General features: G+C 35.3%; 1 protein-coding gene across 2 annotated transcripts in view; it reads left to right on the top strand.

Annotated features, from left to right (window-relative positions):
• LOC113234696 (protein sidekick-1-like) overlaps positions 1-16,155 on the top strand; it is a 389,391-nt gene extending 373,236 nt beyond the window's left edge. Inside the window, exons 5-8 of one of the 2 annotated variants that reach the window (XM_026470137.1) lie at positions 11,290-11,331; positions 12,446-12,563; positions 14,610-14,797; positions 15,571-16,152. In XM_026470137.1, coding sequence (XP_026325922.1) covers positions 11,290-11,331; positions 12,446-12,563; positions 14,610-14,797; positions 15,571-15,680 — 458 coding nt within the window. In that variant the 3' untranslated portion in view covers positions 15,681-16,152. Of the gene's footprint in view, positions 1-11,289; positions 11,332-12,445; positions 12,564-14,609; positions 14,798-15,570 lie in introns of both variants that reach the window. The other variant, XM_026470138.1, reaches the window with a different exon arrangement.
• The last annotated feature ends 5,117 nt before the right edge of the window (positions 16,156-21,272 follow it).

Here is a 21,272-nt window from a genome sequence, read left to right as displayed (position 1 = left end):
AGCAAGTTGTTTTTATGGGTTCCCGATCGTTATGCAGTACACAAACAACGACTGACAAAGTGACAAATACACAGTATAAATACAGTACATATGAAACTGGTTAAATAGTGACGTAACACCGGTAGATACCAGTCACTGCGTTAAGTCCGATACGATGCCAAAGAATCACGGGATCGACAGGCGCAGGCTGGGCGCGAGCCAAACATCGGCGTACAAACCGCACTCTGTTCAACAGCCAAATTGTTGTACCTACTGAAGCACATGCTAGACGTATACCATCAGTATGCTACGAACATTCTTAAATACAATAGTTTGTAGGGTAAGAATGCTGGTGAAGTTTACTGGCATATGGGACTTTATTTATTTATTCTGTACAAAAAGTGTATAACAGTATGCACCATGCCGATACAGCAATTTAAAAAAATAAGAAGGTTCGACTCCAGTCGCATTCAATGAATTTTTTCTATATTCGATCTTTGCATTAATAATAAACTAGTGGAATTATATCCCAAAAAAATAGTTGAATATCTTTAGAGTAAAACATTGTAATATTCAATTAACTTCATATTACAATTATTAAAGCGTCATCTCTGGTCTGTCTCTTGTAGCTGTAAAGGCACCTGACTGAGTGAAAAAAAAACTTTCATAGATTTATCACAGATTTCTTAAAAACCTAAAGCTACTCTACAAGTACATAGAGAAATTCGTTGGTTCTGCTGGTTTGTTCTGTAGCTTAGTTGGGAGAGTGTCGGCCTGGTATGCTGAAGACGCTGTTTCGAATCTAGCCGGATGTAATGAATTTTTCTCTGTATTCGATCTTTGTATTAATAATTATAACAAACTAATTTCAGTAAAGAGTACTAAAACATCGACCTCAAAAGTTCGTGGATTTTTTATTATTATTATTATTTTTAATAATAACGCACACACTCACCATAGCCCCGCACTAGCGAAACCCTGTATCGCGGGTGCCATGGACACACACATAGACAACCACAAATTACACCCAAATTCACGAGAGAAATAAATGTAGGCCATACAAATATTTCTCCCGGCCCGGGAATCGAACCCAAGGACCTCTGCGTGGCAGTCCGGTATGGTAACCGTTCGGCCACGGAGGCAGTTATAATTAGATCTATTTGTGGAATATTTTCTTCAAATTTAAATGAGACTACTGCCGAGATACCTTCTTTCCAATAAGGAATCATGAAAATCGGTTCACAATGGTATGTCGTGTAAATTGAGAGCCTCCTCCATTTTTGAAGTCGGTTAAAAACCAGATTTAAAAACAAAAAATAACATTACTAATCTAAACTTAAATTAATGCCTAACTAATGACCATCTTGATTTCTCTCCAATACAGAGAGTATTGGAAAGAAATCAAGATGGTTCGTTCATCAACATCAGTCTCGCTATCCCTGTCACAAACAGTGCCTCTACTATGACAGTACACGCTAGCGACCGCGTAAAATATTTGTATACAAAATGTTGTTCCTTCTTGTGACCACTACAAGCGCTGTGTAATTTGCCATACAAAATTGTGAAGTAATTGACGCGGTCATCTTGTGGAAGAAGCACTGATTGCACCGCAGAGACGCTGCGAGTATGGAGTGGATGAGTTTAGTCGCGCGGTGAAGGAGCGACAAATCCCAGGGTGACGGTTCCAATGGCAGTGCCCCTCAGATCTTTGCGATTCAAAGTTCTGAATGGCACTGCAATTGCTATAGACAGGTGTTTTGTTTACCATAAGGCGCACGACTTGTTCGTCCCTTTACTTGGTATCATTTATTTCTTTGTAATATACACAGTTTTCATAATTAGTCAACTTTCAGGCCTTTATTCTTATTCTTCTTTATTTACGTTCCATAACGTACATTACAGATGTTTTTATATAGATATTGAGATGAAATTATGGACCCTGAACAGAGCACAGCAAATAGTAGGAGAGAGGACTAGTCTCATAATTGTTACACTTACTTAATATACAATTAGGTATCTACCATCCTTTTTACATAATTTAGTGTCATTATACTTATTTTTATATTGTAATTAAAATATGATTATTATCAACTAGTTAGTTAATAAAACTAAAAATTTATCTTCTATGAACTTCTGTAAGCTTTTGTTATGTAAAAACATTTGTTTAGTTTTTATTCAATGAATAAAAGCTATTTATTTATTACAAATTTCTACAAATAATAAATATATATAAAATATTATTGTTATTTTCTTCATTTTTTATAGTTTTCGGGAATTCGGTAAATATTTTTATTGATATGATGTATGGTCTAGAGAAATGCATATTCAATCTAGATTATGGTAATACCAATCTGTTTCTAGTTCGAAATATATATTTAGTTGGGGTGTCTTTGCGATTTAGTCATTATAGTTTCGCGCAATAATTTATTAATACAGTATAATAATCATACTATTCAATTAATCGCAACTAATATTAATAAAACATATTAGCAATAATAAAACACAGTAATAATAAGTCAATCAAATTTCATTATTGATACACACAAAAAAAATCCGTCGATCTGGCTAGATTCGAACCAGCTAACCTAACCGCTCTCCCAACTAGCTACGGAACGAATGGGCAGAGCTCACAAATCTCTCTATGTACCTGTTAATAAAAAAAATTAAATGTAAATTTAAAAGAAATCTTCAATATTGTAGAATGTCGTATCATTCAGGTTATTAAAATAGTAATATCTTAAATTTTGCACAATTATTGCAATTTCTAATTTCACGTGGAAGTTTGTTGTAGATCTTCGTAGCCAATTACATTTTTTTTTTGCATATTCAAATCAACAACTTTTAATTGCTGATGTCGTCGGTCATGCTAAAAACAACCTTTTGTATGCATCTGTAAAACCAATTATTATTATACCAGTACCAGAGTTCAAATTATTTTTATTCAATTTTCAATCGTTGTAAAGCAAACATTTGTTTGTTTATCAAGGATCTCATTAAAACGGTTTATAAATAAAGCTAGATTTATTATTGGGCGATATTCCAATACTCATTTATGCTTTTCTATTTATATTTGTTATTAAATTATAGACACCGACCCAAAATTTCTAACCCAAAACAATTTCAAATCGTATAAATACTTCAAATAAATTCAATCGAGATTTAATTAAACTATAAAGCGACATTTCCCTTGAAAACTAAAAGATTAATGGAATTTGAATAGAAAACATAATGAAATTCTCCCGAAGATAATATCAAAGCGTGAATTAATCAAAAATTGATTAGCGTCCCATTGACATCAGGGATTGCTATTTAGCTAATGAATCATCAAAGAAGCTGCAATTAAATATAGATACACAAAGGCCTTGGGTCAATGATGTTTATAGGTTTACGAACCGACGTCATCGTGCATTGTTTAGTATCTTCTTTTTGACGAGTCATTGACAACCCCCACCATTGTGACCCCCACCAACGAATAAAATACCAATATTTTTTTTTAATATCACAATGTTTTACAAACTTAACTTCAAAAAAGAAGGAGATTCTGAATTCGACTGTATTTTTTTGTGTATGTTAGGCGATAACTCTGGCATTTGTGAACCGATTTCGATGATTCTTTTCTTGTTGGAAAGAAGGTACCTCAGTTGGTCACATTTTAATTTAAAAAGAAAATATTCCACCTTTAAGGGCGCCAAACTAGGTGATGAATCCAGTTTCGCGCCATTTCCAGTAACCGATTTAACTAAAACTTGGGAAATAGGTGTAATTCCACGAACTTTAAAGGTCTGTGTTCTATAAAAGACTTCCAATATTTTTTTGAAATGACTTACTTAATTTGTTACTATTAATAAAAAGATCAAACACAACAAAATCCTTCGATCTGGTTGCAATCGAACTAGCGACATCGCCATACCTTTGCTGACGCTCTGTCAATTGAGCTACGACATGAACCAGCAGACCTTACAAATTTTTCTATGAGAAAGTACCGGTGTTAAATTTCTTTGGCCCAGTAAGCAGCCACCTCTATCTGTTGCCTTTATCAGGTCTCCACGGCTAAAGCAGCAAAGCAAATGATGATGATGAACGATGAAACATACTGTGTGTGTCACAAGCACAATGGTTTTGAGTTGTGTTGATGTTCTTGTTTTGTGTACAAGACGAAAAAGTCGCTCACCTGGTGGTAAGTGACACGCTTGTCCATAACAGTTGCAGTACCACTCAGTGTTTTAAATCAGATCTGAGGGGTACAGCTGCTCAGCCCATCACCCTGAGACATAAGTGGACAAGTCCCATGTGCCTGTAATTTCACCCTTACCCTTCATAACCGGAACGCAGTAATGCTTACATTATTGCTTGACGGCAGAAATAGGTAAGGTGTCAGGTACTTCTATGGACGGATTCTTTCACAAGAAACTCTACTGCTACTAACCTTGTCGAAGGAAGCTCTTGCGGCTTGATCGTACTGGTGCGGGCTTGTGTCCGAATAAAGGGTTGATTACTACCAACCTGCTGCTTTAATTTCTGTACTCCACATATTTGGTATATGTGATCTCTATTTCACCAAATGTTCCACAAAGTTGGTGTACAAATAAAATGCAATATATGCACGAATAGAAATGAAGAATTCTGGTTGCACACAATGAATTGTGCATTTGATATCCTGCCTTTTGCAGCTGCGCAATGGGATGGAACAATATACAGTACAAACAAATCCATTGATTAAGAGGAATAAGAGCTCAAAGAATGCAAAAGTATAAATGTGTAGACTAAAACTTAGTTGTATATTCATTCATTCTTGATTTCTTCGCGGTAAAATGGATATAATTTTAAATGCGGTGTTGTATGAGAGCTTCATTAGGATACAGCACTGCAATTAAAATTAAATTTACTTTAACGCGAAGATATGCAAAATGAATATACTACAACAATTGCACTCGGAAGAAAGAAAGGCAAAGAGATAAATAATTTTCTACATGTTTCTGATAAAAAGAATAGTTACAATATATTTTTCATATTTAGTACTCTATTAATGTTAAATATACGTAAGTATTATTTTATACAGAAACAAAAATTTTCATTTTATTTTAATTGGCATCATTTTTAAACCTTAATTTTCCTCTTTGAACTATGGAGAAAAAAATTACAAATAATACCTTTATTATTACAGCATTGTGAAAATGTAGTTTAATTTTTTTTTATGATACAAAGTAACGGGACGAACAAGTGCTCTTGGTGGTAAGTGACACGTCTGTCCATAGCAGTTGCAGTGCCACTAAGAGCTTTAAATCGCACAATATCTGAGGGGCACTGCCACTGCGTCAGTCACCTTGAAACATAACTTGAACAGTCCAAAGTGTGTGTAATGTCACCAAATCAAATTATAATCCGTTGTGTCATTTTTTGTGTTGTTTATGAAGTAACTATTGTAATTGAACTACATTAATAAGGGCACAGTTTCGTACATTACTAAATAAAATCGTTCGATATTAATGTCTATAACTTAATAAATGTCAAATATGACTTTTAGCAGTAGAAAATTCTGGTTCTAGATATCAGTTGTGCCTTTTGAGTTTACTGGGAATAGATTTCTACAAAAAATTAAGTGAGGCCTATTTTCCTGATCCCGAATATGTACGACGGGAACGCTCCGAAGGAGCATTTACGGAGAAACCATCTTTTATAATTGCGGCGGTTTATGTAATCAGTTTATTGCGTGTACTTAACTTCCATACACGTAATTTAACTTCCATGCACATAACTACGGAAATATATCGCGACTGATATAATTTAAATAAGATGCACTTCAAGGCTGTTAGGATGCAGTCATACTCCTATTTATTTTTTATGTGCTGTGTAGGTAATTTTCAATAAAGTCAAAATCAAAGTCAATGTCAAATAATCATTTATTGTATGGGTTAAATTTTTATACTTGAAAACGTCATTTTTTAAGAGAACCACCATTTTGTGATTTCGGTTTTCGGTCAGTTTGCTACCATCCGCGCTTAACACGAGACCTATATCGCGTATAACACATATGTAGGAAAGTAATAAAACTGTTTTAAAATTATATTGGTGCATGTCATTTTAACTATCGCGAGCGGGGTCTGCCGTCTGCCGGTGTGCGTGCCGCACACGCGCACACCCACACACACTCACACATACTCTCACACACACACACACACACACTCAAAATACACACACACTGTGTCGCGGGTGTGTGTGTGTGTGTGCGTCTGCGTGCCGCACACGCACACACACAAACACACACACTGACACACGCACACACTCAACATACACACACACTGTGTCGCGGGTGCCATGGACACACAATAGACAACCACAAATTACACCCAAACTCACGAGAGAAATAATGTAGGCCATACAAATAGTTCTCCCGGCCTGGGAATCGAACCTGGGACCTCTGTGTGGCACTCCGGCGCAGTAACCGTTCGGCCCTGGAGGCAGTGACGGATTATTATGTACCATGACCTCACGGTCGGTTAAAGAAAAAACGACATGAACAGCTAACTCGAACACGAGCTAGCATTTTCTTAGCCCACTGGTTGGTATCGGAAGGACAAAAAACTGATTTTACAAAACTTTATGAATAGTACCAAAAAGAATGTCTGCCAGCAACTTTCCCTGCTTGTCTATCCCTAAATTCTATACGGTTGGCTAACCTGTCATGTCTGAAGCGCCATCATTACAACATAGTAACATTAGGTTGCCCTTTTAATAATTACGTAGTAGACTTATTTAACGAATTAATATTAACGCCATCTATTTGTTAGAAATGACGAGTCAGTGTAACGTTCCGTTTCAAACCAATAACTATCTAAACGAGGTTATAATAAACGAGCTGTTTGTAGTTATCTTCGTAAACGTCATCGTAATGTCACTCAAAAATAGTATAGACCTTCAAGTGATATTCAAATGACGTCATCAGTGGCTTTAAAATGGTTTTGTCCGTGCATAAAGCAAAAATACAATTATACCTTTATTTTATAACTAAAAAACGATGTACAAGTTATATTTTAAGCTTTAATTGCTCAATGTTGGGCTTGAAGAGTAAAAAGGGATTATATCCAGAAACGGAGTTAAGAGGTTTTCAAATTTAGCTGACGATGTGTTACATTACTCTGGTTCTATTCCACAACGGTTTTAAAGCTATATAAATATTTATTGAAATCTGGATCGATAGGTTAGTCACGTGTCTATACATGTTAATTAAGTCAAATGCTGAAATGAATGATTCACAGCGTCTTAGCAAAGCCAATGGCAGAGGGTAAGTAGGAGATGACATAAGAGATCTTTGCCTTGTTGGGGTATACATATTTGAACGGGTGTTAGTGTTTCGTTTCAACAGGCTGAAAGCTATCGATGGTTAGATGAATGTATTGGTTTCTTAATATGCATATTAAATATTTATATTTAATTTAGACGGGGCAAAATAACTTTTGCACTTCACTAGCTCGGAAAGGCTTTCTTTCTCATTTGAAATCTGCGCCCAAAAACGTTTTTGAAAACGTTGTGGAAAAGGTTTTTGAAATTCGAACTTGACCATGGACTGCGGTGCACCCATTGACTTACAAATAAATGGACGACGGGTCTAATACAAAAACCACGAAAAAAATGTCCCAAGTCAACCTATTCGAAATTTAAATTGTTATGTCATCGCAGTATCGCGCTGTCCGTAGAACAAATGAAGACTAAAGCGGAGTGTCGCGCTCTGTATACGATTTTAGCGCCTTACAAGTGCGGACACTTTTTAGCGCGAACCCGACGTCCATATAATTGTAAGTCAATGGGTGCACCTAACTTTTTCTTTCGATTAAAAAAAAAGATAATGACTCGTTCAACTACGCAATTTGTCGTTCCTACATTACTTATTTATGTACCTAATATAAATCTGTTGGTATATTTTGTTCTCATTATTGTTGACATTAAATTGACAATTATAATTAATTGTGTCTTTTAAATTATTTTAATTCGTCGAAGAACTAAAATAATTTCAGTAATCACTTAATCACAGAAAATAAAAGTACAAGTAAGAATAAAAATTGATGAGGTGTAAATTCAGAACGCATCCGAAGATAACCGTTTTCTTGTAATTAAAAAAACTGATTACTGATACTTCAATTGTTGTTCTTTCATCTACCATTTTACTCGCAATAGTGCGGTGTAAAGTTGTATGTTTGCAGCAAAGTTGTTTTGCATCTCGTGGCTTGAAACCCTCGCTACACTCAGAAATCTATTTTTGAACCTCGAGAGAAGAATAATGTGTAAGAAACTCTAGGGTTTACTTACTTAGTTACTTTGCTGGCTCAGCGATGCGCAGTGGATCTTTTTTTATGATACCAAGTGAACGGACGAACAAACATGTGCCTAGTGTTAAGAAGTTGTCGAAAGAACCCTGAGACATAAGTTGACAAGTCCCATGTGCCTGCAACTTCTTGGCCTCCGATACCAAAGGGCACTATTTCGTTCTGGGTTTGTAAGCAGCACAGAGCAAAAAATATCAAACATTTTATTAAAGCACACTTTGTGAATAAACTCTAACGGTTGCTGTTTGTAAATAAAAATGATAAATTTACAATATTTATCAAGACAAGTAAAAAGTAAGAGCTAAACGTGTCACAATCTCTATGGTCAGAACTATGGATTTTTGTCATCTAAATGCGCAAAAGCTGTATAATAAATAACCATTAGTGTAAAGTTTTCGTTTCACTACAGTTTTAAACTTCGTTAATGGCCGACATAGAATATCAACCGTAATCTAGTTATAGCTCATACTCTGCTTCGTAAATGAATTTGTGACTTTGTGTAACCTACTGTCAAGAACAACCAATCAATTTTTATTCCCGTTATTAATGTTATGTTTATCACTATTTTTCATAAAAAATTACTATTCTTCTTAACATGAATCAAACTTTCTTAAATGTACCTACTGTGACAGTATATAAAAAGGAGTTCTCTACTTGAGATCGAATGCCGTTTGATCAAACATTAATTGCTCGAAAAAGTTTCCTCGATTATCCATTCGGTCTATAAATCGTGAGATCTTAGGTTTGTCACATCGACGCATCAAAATCTCTAAAGAACATGAGCTCTAACGATAACGGCCAAAAAAGTGATTTCTCGAAGGATCTTTAGATTTATTTTAGTTATACGCAATATTCAACATTTTCTTTACATTTCAAGGTGAGAAAATTCCTTTGAATTCGTGAATTAAAAGTTTGCTGTCAGCTATCCCAGATATTAATTGAGGACGCATTAATTACAATTACCAGTTTTTTGCGAGTTCTGTGACGTACAAAATTTGTTTCAAAAGATCGCAAAATTATATTTACATTGATGAATTCCTACCTAGTGTAGTCAATTTTACTCAAAAGACTACATTTAGACCCTTTATTAACTGTCTCCGTGACTGAACGGTTACCATGCTGTATGCAGAGGTCCCGGGTTCGATTTCCGTGCCGAATATGATAAACCATAAGTAAAAATTTTATAAAGTAAATCGAAAACTAAAGCGTTTATTTCAAAAGTAACCTCAGAATTATCTTATAAATAACACTACTTACTTATTTCTGCCGCTAAGCCAATGACAGTATGACTGTGTTCTGGTTTTGAAGGGTAAGGGTGCTCGTGAAATTACAGGCACATAAGACTTGTCAACTTATGTCTCAGGGTAACGAGCACAGTGGCAGTATCCTTCAGATCTTTACAATTTAAAGCTCTAAGTGGCTCTGCAACTGTTATGGACACCCGTAAATCAGGAACCCGTAAAAAGGGTAAATTTCTTTAAACTTAACTCTTAAAGACACTCTGGGTTCCAGATTATAAATTGTTCTAACCGCGCGTTTTTCAGGATAAAGATTCTATTAATATTGGCGGGATTACCTGAAAACAAAGATCAGCTGTGGAACTGTACAAGCTAGTAAAAAAAAACTCTTTTTAGTATTACAAAAATATATTGTTGATATTGCCAAAACTTAAGGTATTAAACTAGAGAGAAATCTACCATGAAACTTTGTTCAAACAAAACCCGGCACTGAGCAAAAAATATCAAACATTTTATTAAAGCACACTTTGCAAATAGAGTAAATTTGTTTTGTTTATAAACGCCACCGTTTGTACAATCGCATGCTTCTACTCATAAACGGACCCTATTCCATAAACTCGATGTTATTTCAGCTCCTAATGCATATTGAGCCATTTGCTTGAAATTTTTCTTCATGCATTTTTATTTTACTTTTTTCTTGTTTACTTGAATCGCTTCCAGAGTTTTTTAACGATCTGTTCCTCAACAATGGGTCATTTATTAGTACACGCTTCACTGGGATGTATCCTCTCAAATTCAGCGGCCAATTACAACGCTTGTTACGCTGAAAAATGTCTGTCGGCTCTGCACGTTTTTACTACGCAACTATAAATTGTACCAAGTCCCAACTCTTTCCTTTTCATTGAATTTTTCCTTGGGGAGTTTTAGTTCGCCTCATTTCGCGAATGGCCAGATGAATTTTAATGTTGGCAGCGTTTTGGAGATAATAATTCTGTTACAAAGTAACTGCTACGCTTTAATGGCAATATTTTGTTTACTTTTATTTTGTATTTTATATAAATTAGTTTTTATTGCAGCGATTAGTTTGATTTATTCGCTTTTTTGTATCTATTTTAGATCTAAAACTATTTTCATTGAATTCGATTAGTAAATAATATCCAGAGCGTCTCACGGCTATGGACAGAAAGTACTTTAAATATTGTAGATAGGACACTTTGTTTCATGGAAACATAATTTTATTTCCATGAAATAGTAATACTGCATTCATAGACTTTTAAAAATTTGCTTGCTTCATCTACGAATCGCGCCGACCAAATATGGAAAAATATCTTGCATTTTTATAATGCCGATCGTAAGGGTTAATCATAAGGATTAATTCCTTTCCTAACTATAATATTTAAAGTACTTTCCCTCCATATGGGCGTTATATGTTGTAACAATATCTGTAGTCAGAAAAGTGGTATCGATAAATAAAATTCAAACATAACCAGAAACACCAACTATTAAATTGTTGGTCCAATCGAATATTTTATAATAAATTTCTTTTTAGGCATTTTATAAACCTATAATATAATGTTAACTAAAAGCAGTAACTTTAAAATTCCGCGAGACATCCCTTTTCTGCCAATAAAAGTGAAAAAAATCTAATAATGAGAAGTGTCCTGCACTACGATTAAGGTCATATGCTGTTTCGTATTCCCCGCCCGGCGCCTGTCTGTCCTCTTCCTAAGCTGTTGTCTTGTGAATTCCAGATGAGTCCCTCCCCGTGACCCCGGCCCCGCCCCGCTCCTCAGGTACTTGTTCCTCTACTTCATTTATAATTAACATTCATTTATATTTCACTAGAACCGCATCCGCTTCACTTCATAGTGTTTTATTTGCAAGTTTCCTTTTAACAGCGTATTTTGTTATGGCACTTGTTTACGAATCGCTCTTAGCAACATCTTTGTTTACTTTGTGCTTGTTGTCATGCTTTTAGCGTATCTGTATTGATGTGCGTACTTTAGCACTGATAATAAATTCAAAGAACATCGTTGGAAAAGAAGAAGCATATAAAGTTTAAAGACCGGCGTGGTATTATCCCTATATGAACAGGCGAAGTTCACGTAATATGGCTAACTCTTGTCGAACTAAAATTACCGTGCATTATCCGAGTAAACTTGGTCAGATCGGGGTTCACTATAACTTGCTGGCTTTACCATACCATCTCTTGTCATTCATTTCATTTTAGAACGTCTTGATTTCAGAAAAAAAGTTTATAAGTCCTGGGATTCTACTACTTCAATTTAATTTTATTATGATTTTCAAGAGAAGAGGCGTTGTAACGTGCTTCATGAACATTGAAATAAAACGCCGTCCTCATTTAACATGCAAATAGCTCAAAAAGACAACTCCAAAATAAAGCAATCTTTTTAGTTTAAAGCAAAAAAAAGCCCTAGCAACATCAACTGTTAGTAATCATTTACACGAATAGAAATATTGTTCAATCCCCTTTTGTATGTTTTGTATTTGTTGATAGTCGTATTATACAAATACTAAGAAAAATAGAAACCACAACTTATAAACCAAATTCAGAATCAACTCAGAAATTTACCATCAATTTGTAGTTTTCTCTGAAAGGGATGAATTTTAATTAAGAAATTTGCTTTTGCTCGAGCACATTCCATAATTAATTACTTTTATAAAATCGAAATACATTTTGAATATATAAAAGCTTTCAAAGGAAAATAAAGCCTTACCAGCGCACGTGCGATGACAGACGTTCCACAGAATTCGGTTTCCCAGATAACATACAGAAATTCCGCTGGTAATAACTTTGCATTCGCTGCACGCTCCGTTGCTCTAGCGTCGTGTGTGTGATTTGTACCTTTATTCTTTGTATTGAGAGTCGTGTTTCGATTGTTACAGCGGCCGCGGCGACCATCTGGGGCTCGCAAGACGTGTACGTGAAGAAGGGCAGCACAATATCATTGACATGTTCAGTGAATGTCCACTCGACGCCGCCCTCTAGCGCATCCGTTTTATGGTAATGCCTATACTTTGTCTCGTTTGGCCTTCTTAGTTGTATTAGGGCAATACACTCTCGCGATTTGAACCGGTTTGTTTAGGAGAATTGTTACAAATGACGTGGCACGAGGCCAATTCTATGTTACAAAGTTTTGCAAAGTGCTTTGTGTGAGCAGGAAGTGTAAGCAATGTCCGTTTTTGCTATAAGTAGAGACCCTACAATAGTCCATTATGGAATGTATATTTGTTCAATAAATGATATATATACATGGTGTAATCGTTAAGCGTGCCTAGGCGATTATTCCATATAAAATATATCAAAAAGCTTTAAACTGATATCGAAAGTACGTTAGTTAGTTTTAAAAATAAAACTGAAAATATTCAAAATTTTAACTATAAACGCTCCCATACATTTAATACGACATTAGACGGGAGGTTTTTGTTGACCTACTTTAAGAGGTAACAATAAGTTTACAGATAACAAAACAGCTATTAATAAAGTAATAAAACTATCTTTTATTTGAATAAAAATGTAACGTCATATTCAATTTAACTGCCTCCGTGGCCGAACGGTTACCATGCCGGACTGCCACGCAGAGGTCCCAGGTTCGATTCCCGGGCTGGGAGAAATATTTGTATGGCCTACATTTATTTCTCTCGTGAGTTTGGGTGTAATTTGTGGTTGTCTATGTGTGTGTCCATGGCACCCGCGACACAGGGTTTCCCTAGTGCGGGGCTATGTTGAGTGTGAGCGTTATTAATTATTTGATAAACTCAGTTTCATGTAAGAATCGTATCATTGTACGTGACGAAAAAAATCGGGACCATAGAAGCTGGTCAAATTTAATTAAATGTATTTTATACATAAAATTGACTAGTTTCTTTTAATGTTGATAGGCTCAGTTTCTTATAAAAATATTTTTTTGTATTGAACGAAAAGAATCGGGACAACAAAAGTTGATTAAATATAATAAAATGTTATACATTATATATTCAAAAGTGTTAGGTATCAAGGTATTTTTTCAAAATATTTGATTCTTCTTCTTCTTCTTTTTCTTCTTCTTCCTGTCCTTCAAAATATTTGATTACCCTATTAAAATGAAATAAAAATGTATACATAAATTTATTAAATTATTTATTTCATATGTAAATATACCAAAAAAAAACATTGTATTTAAAAATAAAATAAAGAAAAAACCTGATTTTAGTAATTGGCAAGTGTCTAGGGAGACACTTTTGATGTGTGTGGTGTCCATCTTTTTACGCTATTTATAGACAGTCTGGATATTACAACAAATTACTATAGTATTTTCGATACTCATACATGTTGCATACGTGGTTAGACTAATTACGACTATTATACAGGATTATTTGTAAAATACTAAAAACGACTATCATCGTAAACAAGAACTTCTGTTCTTGATGACTTTTGATTATTCGTCACTTTTTACTTTTGTACAAAAATATTTTAATTAATCGCTCTACATTGTGATAACTCTGTGCAGTAGCAAAAGAAAGCGCCCACCAACAAAATTATTCTCATGAATGCACGCAGAAGGCGTTGCTAAAATTACAGATCTAAAATTGTCGGATAGTACAACAAAAACTCAATTTTTTTTTTTGTTTTTGGTAAAAATTATTATGTTTAATAAAAAGTCATGGAACAAAAGTTAGTATTTATAAATGGCCCTGTATTTTCTATCGTGAAGTCATTCAAAACCTAATTAATGTCTTTTCTGATAAATGGGTGCTACTGCAGTGTGAGAGACTTCATGGACTTTCCTATAAGATGATGTGAAAGAAGTGATGAACACTTCGACGCTTTCATAACGTAATGTGTCTATTTTAAGAAACTTCAGTTCATGTTTTGTTAACTAAGCGAGAGTACTATTAATTTGTTACACCCTAACAGGGTATGTTTGTACTTAGTAATTACTTGTGTAATGCTTGTACTAACATTGTTTGCAATAAATAAATGAATAAATGGATTTTTAATAAGCTTGAATCTAAGGCGTTCTTCACGCTACTTGCTCAAAATTTTTACGTTTACGTTTCCATTATTTAGGTACCACGGCAGCGCGGTAGTGGACTTCGATTCTCCTCGTGGCGGTATCAGCTTGGAGACGGAGAAGACTGAAGGAGGTACGACCAGCAAGTTGCTGGTCACCAAAGCGGCGCTCACCGATTCTGGGAACTACACTTGTGTTCCGAACAACGCGCACCCCGCATCTGTGTCCGTGCACGTGCTTAATGGTGAGTTGAGGAGCTAGGGATCGCGTTTGACCAACAGAGGGCGCTAAAAATATCTTAATTAAAACTGATTTTGTGCAACATAAGATATGGACTTGTTTTAACTATAGTTGCCTAGAGATTTTTTCAGTGAGATATATTTGTTGTCTCATTTTTACCGTTTCTTGGAGGATAGTAGATCTAATTATTGTTTATTTCTATATAGTTTTAATGGCCTCCGTGGTCGAATGGCATGCACATTTGTGTTGTGTCGCCAGCTCTGAGGTTAGTGTAAAAAAAACTTTTCTATGTTGTCTGGGCTATAAGTGGTTGTGATACCGTCGTTGTTTCCGATTTCCATAAACAAATGCTTTAGCTACTTACTTTGGGATCAGAGCAACATGATGATGTTGCCTAACATTCCTATCAGGTTATATCCCTACTATTTTTTTATTATACCAAGTAACACGACGAACAAGTCATTAGCCTGGTGGTAAGCGACACGCCTATCCATAGCAGTTGCATTGTCACTAAGAGCTTTAAATCGCAAAGACCGGAGGCACATTAGCGCTGAGCTTGTCACCGTGAGACAATAGTTAGTAGACAAGTCCCATATGCCTGTAATTTCACCCTTGCCCTTCAAAACCGGAACTTAGTAATACTCGCATTACTGCTTGGCAGCTGAAATAGGTAAGGTGCCAGTACTTCCCTGGACAAACTCTTTCACAAGGAGCTCTACTGCTACCATAGTTTTACCTATGCCCTAAAAATCTAATTAACTCGCTGTTTCCTCACAGGTGAGCACCCAGCGGCAATGCAAACGAGCAACCGGGCTTCGTCCTATCTGACGTCACAGCTGAGTTGCGCGCTCGTAACGTACTTGCTCTCTTCCACCGTCTGCAGATGATCGCCCTAGCCGTTAGCTTACGGCTGCACAGGTGGAGCCTTTGCTTACATTTTTGCGACATTAAAAAAAGTTAATTTTGACTGTGTAAGTATAGGTCTTTGTTAAGTGGAATGATTGTGTTGTTTCTAAACTGAATATAATTATGTTTTAGAAAAGGGACACTCCATGTATTCAAGAAGGTATAAGCCGAGACTTTTTAACAAAACTGGTCATATGTATATAATTAGAAATAGTAACGTTGCGTAGTGGAGTAAATTAACAAGTGCATGTATTTCTTCTTAGGAGTCGATACTACCTTAGGTCGAATCCAAAATTTTCCCGTACTAATACGGTTCATTTTGCCTGGGTCGAGCGACAGGGATACTGGTTTCATTTCAGAATATATTTTTTACAAACTAAAGCTAATATAAAAATGCACCATGCGTGTTTTATTTAGTTCAGTTGATAATAAAAAAGTTCATTGGTATATGTATGTAGAACCTATTGAATACAGCGGTTTTCTTATAAAATTTCGAGGTAACTTTGTGTTTTTTTTTATCGTGAAAATTTAGGAATCGTGTTTTCGCATCATACAGTAATCAGTGTGTATCCTCAATTTTACTATATATTTTTACCAAAGTGATTAATTTAACACTTTCACTGATAAGCGGAATTAACCAAAGCCATTTGAGGTCGTATAGACTCTTAAGTAACAGGTTTTTATTTTCTATACAAAACATATATTTCAATTTATCTTCACAATCATGCCACCTAATAAATTTTGTACAGTGAATACTCATTTAATTTCATAGCTTGAAACAAGCTTCTCTTGCGACATAGTCAATGGCCGTAATTGGGTTGTGATTTCCATTATTTAAAAAAAAAACATGAAATAAAACAAAGGCTCTCACCTTATTGAATTTTTAATTCGAGAATTGGTAAAATAATAAATGTTTGGAAAATCATTCAAGTTGATTTTGTCTACTAAACCCGCGAAAAGTTACAAGAAAATCAAAATAAGACGACAAAATGTTAATAATCTCAGTGCATAATTTAAAATACAACCAATATAGCATGCAATTAAAGATGTCAACGTCAACTCTCCTCGTCTTTCAATCGTATAGATGGCATACACTATAATGCTTGCCATGGTGATGAAAAGCTTGCCAATCGACTTAAAGTACTCGCTGATTGTTGTCCAGGGTGCGCCAGAAAAGGTATGGTACGTCTTTTTTAACTGACTTCAAAAGAAGGAAGACGTTCTCAATTCGACAGTTTTTTTTGTATGTTACGCGATAACGCAGGCATTTGTGAATCGATTCTGATGATTCGTTTTTTGTTGGAAAGAGGGTACCTCGGTAGTGGCCTTATTTAAATTTGAAGAAAATATTCAATCCCTTAGTGTAGCAGACTAGGGGATGAACGACTTTTGAGGTCGGTTTTTTAGTAGTCTGTATTGAGATTACTTTATATATAATACCATGTGAAGGGACGAACAAATCGTAAGCATGGTGGTAAGCAATACGCCTATCCATAACAGTTGCAGTGCCAGTCAGAGCTTTTAATCGAATAGATCTTAGAGGCCCGGCCACTGCGTCAGTCGCCGTGAAACATAAGTTGACAAGGCATATGGAGGCTCTTTTCGTGCACCCCAAAATTCGATAAGAATTTGGAACGGTAAAATATTTAAAAAAAGCCATTTGAAAATTAATGCTAAAACATTTTGTATTATTTACAATTGTTATTCGTTCCATTTAGCCTTAATCTTCATCCTCGGTAGCACCACCCGCGTTGATATCGCGGATATCACAAATATATTTTAAACTTTTGTTAACCTTCTGTAATTAATTAAACTAGATGACGGCACATGGTCAATGTGGGAATCGAACCGGGGTCTTTTTACATAGGATGCAAACGTTCTCTCAAGTATATGATCAGTTGTAAATGTTACAATTTTACCAAGTCTCGATGCCATACATTACTAGGTAAATCGAATGATGGTTTGTTTATAACTAAAACTAGACATAATTAAGGCGTTAGAGAAATGTTAAAATTAAATCGATGTAAGTCGTGAGTGATACAGAGTGATGGGGTGAAGTGAAAATGTTCATTTTACCGTGTGATTGTCGTACGAACAAACAATTAATATTATTTATTAGGCGGCTATCGTGTATGAGTGTCTTTATTAAAAAAATAATAATTCTCCTCTGTACCGTAAATTGTAATATGATTTGCAAACTTCCATACAGAAGTTATTATATCTGAAATAATATTTTCTAATCTCATTTTGTGATAGACACGTAACCAAAACACTTTTTTAGTTAAACTAAAACTTGTTACTTACTATAAAATATAAATACTTTCTTATTTACTTATGTTCTTTGTTAACGACTGTGAATTTCTAAATTATTATTTAAAAAAAACTTTATTTCTAAATCTAATCGAAATAGTTGTAAATCGACAATTTTGTACATAAATACAGTAAAAATAATACGTAAATGTAGAATAAAAAGTTTATATCAGATCGCATTGTAAATATTTCGAATTACTGTAAATAAAGACGAGTTTATTTATTATATATTAAGTAGACATTCTACCACTCGAGTGGTGCAAAAGTTTTTCTTTTTGTTCCTAGAACAATTAAACTTAATGCAAGTTGCTCCTCTTCGCACGAGTTTAACTCTGACAAGGTAAATCCGAGGGTACAACTGTTGGAAATTGTTAGTCCGTGTACACATGCACTGAATAAATTTCCGCGTTGAAGAAACCGCGAAACTTCCTGTTCACGTCTTGCAACTTACCTGCTCCCGTCGAAATGTCAAATAAGTTCGCGGAATACGCGAAAGTTAGTCTAAGCCGTGCCTACTGTTTGCCTCAGTTTGCCATTCGGCTCCAACTTGGCAAAGACCTCGAGAGCCCGCGACTCGTATTACTGCCATTGTTTCTCGTCTGAAGGGGGCAATTGGATGTAATTATTAGGAAATAACGACAAATAAATGAATATTAAAAAGAATCTATCGACTGTTTTTCATTGAAACCTTTATGTGTAACGGAGTTTCTTATAGAATTTAATTTTGTTGATAATCTGGCTTCACAGTGACTGCGCGATATCTGAGTTGGAACTACCTTTAGATACACTAACATCTATTAAACTAAAAATTAAATTATTACAACTATTAAAGCGACATCTCTAGTTAGCCGCTGGTAGCTGTAAAGGTACCTGACTCAATGAAGAAAAACTTTCATAGATTTCTGACAGATGGCGCTACAGCTAAAAGTCGTAAAAACTAAAAACAAAGATCTGTAGCAAACATGCAGAAAATATCGTAAGGTCTGCTGGTTTGTTCCGTAGCTCTGGTGGAAGAGCGTCAGGCACGGTATGCTGAAGGCGCTGGTTCGAATCCAGTCGGATCACATGCGTTTTCTTAGTGTTCGATCTTTGTGTTAATAATTACAATAGACCTTTTGATGACTAAAGGTGGTACCGACGCAGAGGAATGCTCGTCAAAAATTAAAATTTTACGGTTTACACAGCCAGTGTGGAGCCAGACTCGCTGTATCTGTTGACTTTCCATCTATTTGTATACTTGTAAAGTAGTTCATATTGAAGTTATATTATAGCGCAGTAGCTGAAATATACCTAGCTATGTTCCTCGAAATAACGTGTAGATGTTATAAAATGTAACTGGCGTATTGTTTGTACGAGAGTGTGGTAAAGTAGTCGAGAAACCGATTACGTATTACGGATTTAGTTTCATTTTGTATTTTGTAAATAAATTGTAACGAGAAGGAAAGGAGTATTAATAAACAATTCAAAAATAGTACGGTGTTTTCATTTAAATCGACATATATGTCATAATTATTTGCGAGGAAATAATTTCATAACAAAGTTCACTATAAATATTTATGTATAATACTGATATAGAATACTGTTCGCGCCGATACCTCTACCTTGTTATCGGCGAGGTATCGGCGCGAATGCGCATCGGTTAGGTTCACCTACCCTTATTCTTTTAATATTTACTATTGCTTCAGCTGAACTACAGTTCGTAATTAGGACAGGCAGCCTTGCGTCTGCCTTGGACCACCCATCGACGCTCCTCGTAGTCCTATTTCGCTGTGTGTTAAATATCGCTTGTGTTGTACTGTACTTAAACACTGCACGGTGATAAATCAAGTGATCATCATCGTAACTGGTAGTCTACTCTGACCGCCACCGCGACAACCAAACCACCACGTGTTCCAGTTTTCTCGTTGTCGCAGATCCTTAATCAGGACGTCTGCTGGAATTTCGCTCGTATGTGGCGCGTACAGTCATAAAGCTTGACTACTGGACTGACACAAATACATAATAAGTAAATTTATATTGTTCGTTAAACTGAAAGTTATTTATTCCAGAGGTATCGAATCTCTACATATTTATATACATACGAATTAACTTTAAAAATTTGCAATATGTGAAAGTGGATTTTTAATATTTTCGCATGCTTCATAATTGTGAAAATGCCCAAATAGCTACGAATATTTAATAAAAGAATAAAGTTATTTTTATTTACGAAGAATTCGATGCCGTATTTTTCGATTAACTGAAAAATTTATTTTGATTGAACTATTTGATATTTTGAATATTTATTGGACCATGTAATGTTAGAATAATGATACGTCGGCCATGGACGTGAATCAAGTGTGCCTAGGCGGCAGACAAGAAAAATTGCGTACCAATGAACTATGGATACGCCGAGGCGTAGCACTTTGGAACAGAATATGTTTTATTTCGCTTCAATGATATATGAAACCTATAGGTTTCAATATTATATGTAATACACGTAACAATTTTATTTACCAATTAGAAATTATCGAAACTATATTACGTAATTTACACGCATATGTGCTATCACTAACATCACTTAGTTTATGTACTTATATTATTTGTCACTCACTATCCAACATAGTAGAATGTAGTCAAACAAGCTGCGATCCAACTGTGTTGCCACTGGAAAATAGCACTTGAAATGGAATCGTCAAACAGTTTTATTATAAAAGAGAGTGGTGAGTACTTCGTTAACTGCTAGTACAGTCGGCCTACAGTTCCATTCATTGTTTAGTTGCAGGAACTTCTAATGTTAGTTTACTTAATGCCGTCATTTTACTGTGATAATTAAAGTTATCGGAGTCTGAAGAATGTTAAACAATTATTAACAAAATAGTATCAAATAAGGTTTTTTGCAGCCACGTTTCATGTCACTTAAAATACTGTTCAACGAAGCCGCACTACCGCGTCCGTCACTTCATAATAACATTGATATATAAAGCGAGTATAATGTTGGGATTTCTTAGGTAGAAATTACGAGATTTTATGTTGATATCGCTCAGCTCACTCAGCGATCTATAAAAGGACCTATGCTCGGAGTTTTTGGAAGGATAAGATTCGAACTGAGGTTAAAAAAAGTCAAAGTCGTCGTTGGGTGGAGATCAGGGCTCAGCAAACGTAGTGTAGGACGATTTCTGGCCAGATGGAGTGAGGATCTGCGAAAAGCTATTACCAGCATATGGACGCGACAAGTTGAGGACCAGGCGAAACGGTACTTATTAGGAGAAAATTATCCAGCAGTG

This window comes from Hyposmocoma kahamanoa, unplaced genomic scaffold (genome assembly GCF_003589595.1).
Source record: "Hyposmocoma kahamanoa isolate Upper Pololo Valley unplaced genomic scaffold, ASM358959v1 86, whole genome shotgun sequence".
Taxonomy (NCBI): Eukaryota; Metazoa; Arthropoda; class Insecta; order Lepidoptera; family Cosmopterigidae; genus Hyposmocoma; species Hyposmocoma kahamanoa.
This window is presented reverse-complemented; position numbering and strand designations above follow the sequence as displayed.